This window comes from Chiloscyllium plagiosum, unplaced genomic scaffold (assembly GCF_037043375.1).
Source record: "Chiloscyllium plagiosum isolate Xiang-an unplaced genomic scaffold, Cpla_swu_hap1 HiC_scaffold_6, whole genome shotgun sequence".
Classification (NCBI taxonomy): Eukaryota; Metazoa; Chordata; class Chondrichthyes; order Orectolobiformes; family Hemiscylliidae; genus Chiloscyllium; species Chiloscyllium plagiosum.
In genome coordinates, this window is record NW_028270144.1 from 64,119,071 (window position 1) to 64,131,727 (window position 12,657).

Consider the following 12,657-nt stretch of genomic DNA (forward strand, 5'->3'; position numbering starts at 1 on the left):
TCTATGACTCTCTGCTTCCTTGCTATTCCGCAGTTATGCATTAGATACATGAGCAATGAGTCATATAATAGCAATGGCAAGTGTGGAACTGCTGAGAAATAAAATGCATTCAGAAGTGTTCTTTGAATATAAACTGCTGTTTCAAGGACATTATAGTCAGACAGACCGTTGAAGTATCAATAAGAGAGGCTTCAAATTCTGTGAATAAACAACTTGTTAAAATCACTTCAAGTTCTCAATCAAGCAATTACAACATTTCACTTGTCAACTTTTATTTGGCTGATGTTAATATTAAGTAAAGGTTTGATATTGTTTTCCACCACTCATTGGTTTCAGAATGTTATTATTTTCAAACTTCAGTAAGTCATCCCATTCTGGAACCATGCAAGGAGCCTTGATGGACACTGGCACTTCCTCTTTTCTTTCTCCATTCTTATTTCTCCTCAATAAATCCTTATTACTACATTGTCATCAGGATATTTTCTTCCCAATTCTGCCCATGTTTAAAGTGCTTTGTTATAACTTTATTTCATAACTGCAAGTGGGAAATTGGGCCTGCTGAGCACAGTGGCCTGCAGCACTGGACATGAGTTGAAAATGTGGTGCTGGAAAAGCACAGCAGGCCAGGCAGCATCTGAGGAGCAGGAGATTCGACGTTTCGGGCAGAAGCCCTTCTTCAGGAAGCCCGAAATGTCGATTCTCCTCCTCCTGCCTGGCCTTCTGTGTTTTTCCAGCACCACATTTTTCAACTCTGGTCGCCAGCATCTGCAGTCCTCACCTTCCCCCTGCAGCACTGGACATCCCAATCTCAGATTTTCAGAATATCTTTGTACCTATCTAAGATTTTATAAGTTGAACACCATGGGGAAAAGAAGTCCCTGGTATGATGCAAATGGAGAAGTACCTGATATTAAACTATCCTAACATTTGTGGAGAAGAGAGTCAGGTCTCTACCAGACGAGGTCCAGAAAGCCAATGCCTCCACTGAATCCTCCAACAGTATCTTCATGTCGTAATGTTTGAAGTTATACCTGCCGTTACATCTGCAAGTCAAGATTTGGCTCAACATCACATTCATGACAGCACCCGCTGAGATGGTGAACAACTTGTCTTCTTGCTGAACGAGCATCTTTTGAAATCATGAGAAATTCCCTTGCTCCAAACATAGCAACTCAGTCTTTGAACCTGACAGTGTGTCGTCCTTCTGTAGAACTGAATCTGAACCTTGATCGATACTGTCTCCCTAACCTATCTTTTCCTACCATTCCAAATAGATTTTAACCAAGAATATTTAGTTCCCATTCCTGCCCATGTTTAAGGTAAGTCTCTGTGATGGCTTTTATATCATTATGAAATTAGGTCAAGATAACTGTAATATGCATGAACTAGCATAATTGAATTCCACTACGCAAATCTGCTTTCCTTTTCTCGTCCATCAATTCCTGCTTTTTTTACGCTATTCTTTATTCTGTTGCTGGCACTATTTTTTTCTGTTCTTTATCTTTGCTCTCTACTCCGATACTCTGGTTCCTCTTCTCTGCAAAAACTAGTTTAGTTTTTCCCAGCGAAATTAGTCCCAGCGAAATGAATGTTTCATTTGCACATTTTTAAAGTTATATGAACATTGACTTTAGCACAGTGTTTTTCCACACAGCATTCAAGGTCAAGGTTCAGCTGGTTAGGTCATGTCCACTTATTAAAATAAAACTTCTAATTTAAAGGGGCTTCACAGTTTGTTAGCGCTGACATAGCTCCATGGTGATCATTGCTGCATTGGAGCTCACGATCCCAAAATGTCCCATAGTTTGGGAAACCCTGGCTTAGCACCAGAACTAGATGGTGAAAGGCTTAAATCCGAAGTCTTACCTCTTGCACTACTTCTCAAACACAGGTTCACCTGCACTATCTTCATTGTTTTTGGAGTTATTAGCATGTGACACTGAGAGTAATCTAGAGATTACCTGATAATAAAGTCCTGTTCAATTATTTTCCCTAGTTACAGAAACTATCTGAAGGCATCTTTTTAAGATTATAGCATTGGGATGTAGACCCAATTCTACCAAAATCCAACATTCAACATGACTTCTGGCTGTTTTCCTATCCCTTTACCTCATGGTTTGACCTCATATATTCATATTTTTTCTCTTGGGACTTAGGGAGTTTAATATCTGTGATTGCCAACAAAACACCCTCTGATTACCAAATCCCCTAAAGCAGCTGCATTTCTACACATTTTTCACATCCCTGTGAACAGTCTCATTTCCCATTAATCTATGACTTTACTCTGACAGCACTGTGTCTAATCTCATCACTTTTGCTGATATTCAACACTGGACACTGATATTTGAGTGTTAAACTCACAGAGAAGTTCTATACCTATCTCAAGATTACCTATTCCCTCTCTTTCTAATTTTCTGCACCTGTGGGTTCTGTACCTAATGAAATACACTACCAACAAATTTCTCAGTTTCCTATAAGCATGTTGTGACACCAATTGGATAGAGGTAGTTGTACAAATTGATCTTGAAAAGTTGAATCCACTACTTGCATATGTGGTTTTTCAAGAAATGCAAAATATTTCAGTGTCCCCATATGGCACAGAGTGTTTGGGTGATAGGCTTCAGTGTTTATGCTATGTTAGCTTACTAAAGATAAAACTATTTATCTTTATGGTTGTTTCGCTGTTAAGCTCACTACTCTGAGGATATCCACGAGTAGCCCTTGCGTCATGTTTTAAAGGCACTGTGCACCTGGACAAGCATTGGCAGTCCGGCAATGTCATGGTATGATGGCCACAAAGCCATGCTGCTAATGGCATATAGCTTGCTGACACTTTGAAAAAAATATAAAAATTGTTGGTGAAACTCAGCAGGTCTGGCAACATCTGTGGGAAGAATACAGAGTTACTGTTTCAAGACCAGTGACTCCTCACCAAAGCTGACACAGTCTTGCACATAAAGCAACCCTCTGTCAACCTGGTCACTGTTTAATCATTATGCCACAGGTTTACCTGTTCTTAGTTACATCCCATCTGAACAACCTCTCCAAGTCGCCACTATGACTCCAGTACTTACTGGATACTCACATCTTATCACTGTCCATTAGGGGAATGTCACATTTTAGATCATGAACCTTTACTGACGGCCAGCAAATGTGAACACAAAACAATTAGAGGATGCATTTCACTCCTCACAATGTCGACCAAATGTTGGCATCATGACAAACATGATTATTTGACAGGCCATGATAGTCTTTTGTACCTAACTCACATTGAAAGGAACCAGGTTCTGTCTGCCTTATAGTGCCTGATGCATCTGAACTCTCTTATCCACAAGGGAGCTTCCTTTATCTCAGTGTTCTCATCCTTCTTCTTTGACAACTGCTCCTATTCCCCTGGGTTCTCAGCATCTGTCACATCGCATTGTTTCCTACTCCAATTGTACACAGCCCAGCATGCTAGGATGGTGTAGTGCACTATATCAGGACTTCGCAGGAGGGCTCCTTCTGACCACCCAAGCAATGGAATCACATCTTCAGCAGCCCTATTTTCTACTCCACCACATCTTAGTCGCAGCATGTGTAGCTTGGTGAAAGTTCTCTGCTAGCTCAGTGACCAAAACCTTGCATCAAAACGAAAATGTCTGCTGTTCTCCAATCTCTTCCCACCCAGGTTCCAACAGCATGGTGCACCCTGTCTTTCATGAGAAAGTGTGGCGCTGGAAAAACACAGTAGGTCAGGCAGCATCTGAGGAATAGGGGAGTCACCGTTTCGGGCATAAGCCCTTCATCGGGTACACACTGTAATAAAGTCTGTTCTTCCTAAGTGGCCTACAAATGAATCAGAGATGTGCTGTGATGGTTTTGACAGGTTGGCCAATGCTGGATGCTAACATCTATGGACAGGATGCATGTTACTGGTGTCCATGGATTGTGTCCTGAGGTATTGTCTGGCGCTGAGCAACATGGAGGCTGTTCACTGTCAGTGGTGAGCTGAAGTCACCAAGTATCCACTCTGAATTACATTGAGAAATCTGAACATATCACTTATTCAGAACATATGATAAAATGGAAAGCTGAATATTAATGAGGTAAGTTGTGGCATTAATAAAGCATTTAACAAGCTGCAATCCTCCTTAATTGGCAACCCTTCACTACCTAGTTAGACTCTCATGCCTTTCGACAACAGTACGAAAGATTCAATGAGTTGCTCCCGATGCCAAGATGGGCCTTGTTGCACTTCTCACCCATTTCTACCATAAATTCCATCATAAGATTCCATCCAAAATGACTACTGATCATAATAATCAGTAAAAGCTCTAACTAATAAACTACGTTGATCTACTCAGATCACTCTGTTTAGTGACATCTTTTTAAAAGATTTTTCAGTCTGTTTCACATTTATTACATCTTAAATACTCACACCTCAGGTCTCCTGCAGTTTTCTGCGATACTGATTCTCTCTGCTGTCTATTTTTGCTAACGTTTAGAATTTGTTTTGTCTTCCAGTTGTAGTATTGTTACAGCGTTGAACTAAAAGTGAGGGAACTGCAGCTAGAAAAACTAACTGAAGTTACACAACAGCAACTAGTATTTGAATTCATTGCTTTGCAGCACCAGTATAAAATCTGTCACAATTCGAGATTTAAATGGTTCACCATTTATTAAAGGTATTATTAATTGCACAGTTACTCTTCTGAATGTGCAGTCATACTGTTTTGTATCTGTGATAGGGAGCACATACTTAAATATATATATTTATTAATGGAAAATTTAAATTGGTACTATAGCTGTTAATGAGCTATATGACCAGCTGTCATTTAAGATCCTGATAATTGCATAATAGTAAAAATGACATGGAAAAAGATACAGGAAATACTCTTGGAAAGTTGCATCTATTTCTTGACTGCACCCTGGTGGCAAGAAGCTGTAAAATAGCAACAGAAGTACTTTCCTTTATTGGTACATTATCTTTTGTAGTATATGTCATATTATTAATAACCTGCCTCTTACCTACAGTAGGTATGTCATTCACATGTTTCATTCAGGGGATGTGGGTGTTGCTGGCTGGGCCAGCATTTATTGCCCATCCATAATAGCCCTTGAGCTGCCTTCTTGAATTGTTGCAGGCTGTTTGGTGTAGGTACATTCACGATGCTGTTCCAGAGGGAGTTCTATGTAATATGGTTGTAGATGGATACAACTCAAGGGCTTGAGTGGAAAATTGAGACATCCAGTATGTTAGGAGTCAACTTGGAGAGACTGTGAAATTGCACATGGTCTCATGGTTGTGTGGGAAGCGATGTGGATGCTGTGAATACATAAGATGTAACTTTATTGGATCCACTATTTAAAGTGAAAGTCAAATTATTATTTGAAGTATATATATAATTTACATTAGTTCTGATTTGTGTTAATGTAAAATGCTGAAAAAGTGGAATATTGTTAGTACTTTATTAATTTCACCATCATTCAGTAAATTTGGTTATGTTGCCTTATGGTTTCCCTACAGGAATTGGCTCTTACATAACATGCCTTCAACCTCTCATGTCATTTAATATATCATATCCCGTCTTTCACCCAGTAGCACTTAACTTTCAGATGTACTATCGCAATAATTCCACTCATTGTCTCATGTCTTAGCTGTTTGCCTCATATCTACCCCTTGCTGCCTCCAAATAACTCCAGATATTCATTTAAACACAGTATCTTTGTCACCACTGACAATCTGCTGTCTGTCTCTTGCAGGCAACATGGCATTTAGTAAGCGAAGCAGATCCAATAGGGAACAAGGACACCTGCATCTCCTGATGTCTCTAAAGGAGATTATTCTCAGCATCATGGTATTGGCTGGGACAGACCCATATTATACACCACTATTGAGAGAATCGAGGATGATGTTACAGTACTGCCTTATGTCCCTTCTCAGTTGCTACATAACATGATTAGCAACTTACAAATGACACAAGTGTGGATTTTCTGTTTCCAGTCTACATCATTTCTTTTACAACAAAGTTTCCCTTCTGATTTCCTGCTTTCAAACTCTCCAAAGCTGATGCCTATCCATCCACAGTGGTACCAAAACATTAAACAGCCGCATGTAAGACTGATAAAAAAAAAGTTCCATTACTTGTCCTGAAAGTTGCAGCCATCAGCACAAAGACTAGCAATGCATATATCCTGGAGGCTAGCATCCACACAAGGACGAATGCAGTTATACCTGGGGTAAAGAAAACATTGTGGGCGGCACGGTGGCACAGTGGTTAGCACTGCTGCCTTACAGCGCCAGAGACCCGGGTTCAATTCCCGCCTCAGGCGACTGTCTGTGTGGAGTTTGCACATTCTCCCCGTGTCTGCGTGGGTTTCCTCTGGGTGCTCCGGTTTCCTCCCACAGTCCAAAGATGTGCAGGTCAGGTGAATTGGCCATGCTAAATAGAATCTAATTGAATCTAATCTAAAAAAATTGTTGATCAGTTTATCAAAGGGTGAGGTGGCATGCAATTCTTCTTCAGGACTGGTGGGCATCCATACTGACATTCTGAGTGCAGTGGTTGGTCTGCCAAACAGCCTTGTTCAGTTACTGGAGAATGTAGAGGAGTCCAGCTCCAAGGTGGTGAAATATGGTGTTGAACTTGCCCTCTTCGCATCCTATTAATTTGTAGTACCATTACCATTATAGTACTAGTACCACTGCTCCCACAAGTCTCACCTCCTTTCTATGCTGTGTTCATATCCTGCTCTGGCATAACTATAAAGTTGTATAAACTTCACACAGTTTGCAAAAGAAAAAGTTTAACAATTGAACTGCCCTATCTACCTTCAAATAATATGACTATTGACTCACCTTGCTGCCTGATTGTTCTTTTTGCAAGCGTGGAAAACACATGCAAAGCTCGGACATGCCTTGTTCAAATTTAATTTCCAGGAGCATAATTCTAAAGCCTTGCCAGCACTGGTTTCTGAGACACATAGAGGTACAAATACCCTTGCTGGCCACTATTCTTATACCCAGTTTAGATGCCTAGAAACAACAATGAATGGAGGTGGAGGGGTTGGGACAATAACATCAGCCAGACCTGGAGACCCTTCTTGTAGTGGGCGCAACCCTTAATCCCCTGCCTTTTGGAGACAAGGTGTTAAATTTACTACTTTGTATCTGTCTTCACAAATGAGGAGGATGTTGCACAGACCACGATGTCAGAGGAGAAAATTCTGTAGCGAGAGTGGTTCAAAATTAATATGGAAGATGTCTTTGATAGACTGCTGGAGTTTAAAGTTGATATGGAACTGGGACCAGTTGAGGTGCATCCAAAGTGTTTGAAGGAAGTTAGCATAGGAAATATTGAGACATTGGCCATAATTTCTCAATTTTCCCTCAGGGGAGGTGCGATAAAACTGAGGGACTATAAACATTATGGCCTTGTTCAAAAAAGCTTATAAGGATTAAACTCAGCAACTATAAACTTTATAAAGTCAGTTCAACTTTATTGGTAGGGAAGGTTTTAGAAACAATTATTTTGATAGAGTTAGTAGTCACATGGAAAAAGATTTGATTGATTAGGAAGAGTTAGTCTGGATTTCTAAAAGGGAAATCATGTTTAATTAAGTTGCTGGAGTTTTCTGAAGAGGTAGATGAAATAGTAAAATGAACAGAACAGATGGGCTCGATGATGTCGCTGATGTTGATGTCATATGCATGGATTTCCAGAAAGTGTTTGATACAATGCCACACAACAGATGTGTGAGAAAAGTTTTAGGCCATAATATAAAAGGGACAAGAGCAACATGAATAAAAAAGTTGATTAAGTAATGTGAAACAGCGATAAATGGCCATTAGATACTTTAGGCTGGAGGAGACTTGTAATGGAGTTCCCCAGGAATTAGATTAGTTACAGTGTGGAAAGAGATCCTTTGGCCCAACAAGTCCACACCGACCCGCCAACCACCCAGATCCATTCCCCTAACACTATGGGCAATTTAGCATGGCCAATTCACCTAACCTGCACATCTTTGGACTGTGGGAGGAAACCAGAACACCCGGAGGAAACCCACGCAGACACAGGGAGAATGTGCACACTCCACACAGTCAGTTGCCTGAGGCGGGAATTGAACCCAGGTCTCTGGCACTGTGAGGCAGCAGTGCTAACCATTGTGCAACCATGCTGCTCACTCAGTATTAGGATCCTTACTTTTCCTGATCATAGAATCTCGACAGTGTGGAAGCAGGCCATTTGGTGCATTGAGTCCACACTGCCCCTCTGAAGAGCATCCCAAACTCCCTACTCCATCACCTTGCATTTCCCATGGCTAATCCACCCAGCCTTCACATCTTTGGACACTATGGGCAATCTAGCATGGCCAATCCATCTAATCACATCTTTGGACTGTGGGAGGAAATCGACGCACACGGGAAACCCACACACACACGTGGAGAATGTGCAACCTCCACACAGATAGCCGCTTGGGGCTGGAATCAAACCTAGGTCCTTGGCACTGTGAGACAGCAGTGCTAACCACAGAACCACGTGCCGCCCTGATATACATTAATGATCTGGATCTTGGTGTGCAGCGCTCAATTTAAAAGTTTGTACCTGACATGAAACTTGGAAGAATTCTATCCTGTGAGCAGGACAGTATAGCTCTCCAAAAGGGTATTAGCAGGTTGGCGGAGTGATAGATGGCAGATGAAGTTTAATGCAGAGAAGTGTGAAGTAATGAAGAACATTGAAAGCGAATTCCAAAAATGGTGCAGGAGCAGAGGGACTGGGGTATATGTGAGCACAGTTCATTGAAGGTGACAGGACAGGTAGAGAAAGCAGTTAAATAAAGCATACAGTATCAACAGCTTCCTTAATAGGAGCATAGACAAAAAGAGCAAGGAGGTGACATTGAATTTGCATAAGACACTTGTTAGATCTCACCTGGAATACGGTTATAATTGCCCTGTTTTCCTGGGAAAGAAGAAGGCTGAGAGGAGACTTAATAAAAGTTTTCAAAATCATGAGTGACCTGAACATAATTGGAGATACTGTGCCTGCTCATCAAAGGATCACGAATGAGAAGGCATAGATTTAAAAGAATGTGCAAAAGAAGCAAAGCTAAAGTGAGAAAATACCTTTTCATTTAGCAAGTAGTTAGGATATGGAATGATCTGCCTGGAAATGTGTTGGAGGCAGGTTCAATTGAGGCATTAAAGAGGGCATGAGAGGATTATTTGGAAAGAAATAGTGTGCAAGAGTATGGGGAAAAAGCCGGAGATTGGCACTAGGTAGTGATGCTTGTTTGAAGAGCCAGTGCAGACACAATGGGGCAAACGGCCTCCTTCTGCACCATAACAATTTTGATATTCTGTGATTCCTGCGACTGTAGTGGTCTGGCAGCAAAATCTATTTTTAAAAATAGAACTTCAAAGAAGTTCACAATGCTTTTTTCTAACCAAATTTTCAGCCTGGCAAAGGGGTTCTGAAGATAGTCAGACATGGTAACATCAGGATAATAATATTACAAAATGCTTGGGTAGGGTTGTATCAGCACATGCTCATATGTCTGGATGAGCTGTGCAAGAAGCAGTTGGAGGCAGAGTCCTGGAAAAGGTAGTTCAACCTAAATGAACTTGGCACACCATATTTTTACTTTGTATTCCCTGTTCCCTCCTCCATTTAAATCCTGGGTTTGAATACCTAGATATTCACCTGTTGACATTCGTATCTGGTGCCGAGGCATAACTGAAGCACAGAGTATCTGCCGATTACTTCAGTAGTTTGAAGGACCTGCTAGTTAAACAGTACGAAGCACAATTTCCTTTACTCAATGTAGAACATCAATGAGGAGTGTCCTGTACCACAACATACAGTTGCCTAGCATTTCCATATAAAGGACATGAGGGGCGACTATTTTACACCGAGTAGTTAATGTGTAGCAGTTCAGGAAGTGGTGGATGTAGGTCCTGTTATAATGTTCAAAAGACATTTGGATAAAGAGATGAATAAGTTTGGAGGGATATGGGCCAGACACAGACAGGTGGGACTAATTTAGTATGGGAACATGGTCGGCATGGACTAGTTGGACTGAAGGGTCAGTTGCATGCTGTATGACTCTATAATTGTAAAACTAAGTAAATCTATTTCAATATGGTTATTAATAGCTGATAATGTGAATCAATTTAATTCAAAAGCTATTGATGAGAGATCAGTCTCAAACTGTGAGAGGCCAGGGAAATATGAGCAAATGGAATTATGTGGAGTTAATCCACAGCAGCATTTAGGCAGAGATGCAACTACATAGGAGTCTTTTCTCTATAACTGATGTTTATGTGAAATACCTTAGCAAATATTGAAGTTGACAAGAGTTTTAGTCAGTGGGAATTGAAGCTTTGATTATCTACGTATTAAAATTAGACACTATTTGATAGCAGCCCTCACTGGATGTGCAATTAATTTGTAGCCTATCATGAACCCTGAAGTCTATCTGAGGCACTTTGCACATAAATAAATTTATGCATGAATCTATGTTCAGAGACTATCATTGTTTGAGCATAAATTGGCCTCAATGCAGAATATTGAAGAAACCATTTCAACCCTATTGATAAAAATAGTTGTTTTACAGTTGAATTTATGATGCTCTTTTAACTTTTTTACTCCTGTGTACTGTTGCACTAGTTGAGGGGAGCTGGAGAAAGAGCAGGGACAGACTCTCTGGAGTGGGGATTTCTAGGTGAAGTTTGGAAGAGCTACTTACACAGAGACTTGTTGGGAGGTGAAATGCTCTGTTGTAAGAAATGACTTGAGTCAAAGTCTTTTGCATCTGTTAAGAATTGAAACTATAAATGAATTTTCCTCTTCCTTTCACTCATTTAATTTCTTTTTTTAGAACTATCATTATCAAGATGAAGATACATCACCACATGAATATAGCTTACCACAGCTAACCAATGAAGTCAAAGGCCCTGAGCTTGTTCATGTGTCTGAGAAGAATTTATCGCAGGTTGAGAATATCCTTGGATATGTGTCACATGCTCACATTTCTCCATTAAAGGTTTGTTCATCTATAATTATAAGATGGTTTAGAATCAGAGTAATAAATTTTGCTTCTCGTGCTCAATACCTTTGACATCAGGTGATAGTTTATTCAGCAGTAAAGTTAACGAAATACTCCAAATTCTATATTTCAACCCTTACTAATTTGTTGAAAAGGTAAAATATTCTGCTGAGATGAATTATAAATATTTGGCATGTATGATAGGTTAATTTGCAATGTATTATTTTAATATATTTAGACTTTATGCATCCTTGTCTCAAAAAAAAGTTCAAAGTTAAGACATCTAAAATAATTTACTACCATTTCATTGTCCAGTTTTGTTTGGCCTGACTTGATCTGTTTTCCACAGATGTTTTAATTTAAATAAATGATGAATGTGCCATGCTGGCAGTCTGCCTTTCACCTGCTCCTATGCGTATGGTGATCAAGCAATATTAAAACTGCTGTGTTTGACAGTATGTATGTTGACAAAAAGACCAGGAGAATTCTGTACTTTCTCCTATCTATGGCATTCTTCACACTCAGCCAGCTGGGAAATGTGAAAGCAGCAATACTACACATGCCCTGCTGATTAAAACTGCTGAAGTGTTGGTAACCCTGTGAGTGATAAGTATAAACTGAAAAAAGTAACACTATGGTTTGCAGTTGGCAATGAAGTGGAGATGTTCACATTGACTGTGTGAAGAAGTACAACTCTATCTTTGACACAGGTTGCAGTGTGAACTTGCTATGGCTGCACTGGGGTCAAATGATAAGTTAAGAAGCAAGGGAAACTCAGCATTGCCCATGAAGCCATGCGTTGTTTACCCTGAGCAGGTTCTGTGTCTACTCAGAGCAATTCAAATAAACTCAATTAAGAACCAACTTAAGTGTTCACCATACCACCCTTAGTTCCTGAATGATATACCCTGAAGAAATGTCAGCTGGTGTTCCATTGAAGCCTTTTCAGGTGCATGCAACTTTCATATCTGGAAGACACTGAGCTCCCCAGAAGATTTGGCCCTGATAGAACCTTAAAAGCAGTAATTAGCATCACAGCATTTGCTGCTATTTGATCTGTACGATTTAGGTCTATACTTCACGGCCAAAGAGATGGGAGTTAAAATGTTTGCTCAAAAAAAAAGATAAAAATATCAATAAAGGACAGCTGTATTAAATAATGCACAGAATAGCAATATACCGGTGTTGTGAATTTGAAATGAAGACAGAAAATGCTGAAAATATTTTGCAGATATCATAATATCTACGGAAAGAGAACCTGAGTTAGGATATCAGGGTGATCATCTTTAACACTTTTGTGAATGAATCTTTAGCTTGATACAGTTCCAATTTCTGGACTGTTGAAAAAACAGAATGGAATTATCCTGATTGTTATAACTGGTTAGAAGATCAAAGCTCAATGCCTTTCTGAACCGACTTACTGGCCTTCTTCAAACATTCTAAAAGCTAATAAGATGCAATCTATTCCTGCTGATACCAATGAATTTTTGAAAGAATAATGTAATTATTCAGAAATAGTAATGACCAATACTCAAGACTTTAGTGGCATTTCAAATCCAAATCATTCAGTATTTCAATTGCCAGTTGAAAACTGTAGTCATTCCTTACTCTCATTAGAACCTT

General features: G+C 39.9%; 1 protein-coding gene across 9 annotated transcripts in view; it reads left to right on the top strand.

The window, feature by feature from the left end:
• dlg2 (discs, large homolog 2 (Drosophila)) overlaps positions 1-12,657 on the top strand; it is a 1,025,979-nt gene that overhangs the window by 329,967 nt on the left and 683,355 nt on the right. For all 9 annotated transcript variants that reach the window (XM_043691613.2, XM_043691616.2, XM_087988059.1 and 6 more), the window contains one exon: positions 10,867-11,031. In XM_043691613.2, coding sequence (XP_043547548.2) covers positions 10,867-11,031 — 165 coding nt within the window. The remainder of the gene's footprint in view (positions 1-10,866; positions 11,032-12,657) is intronic.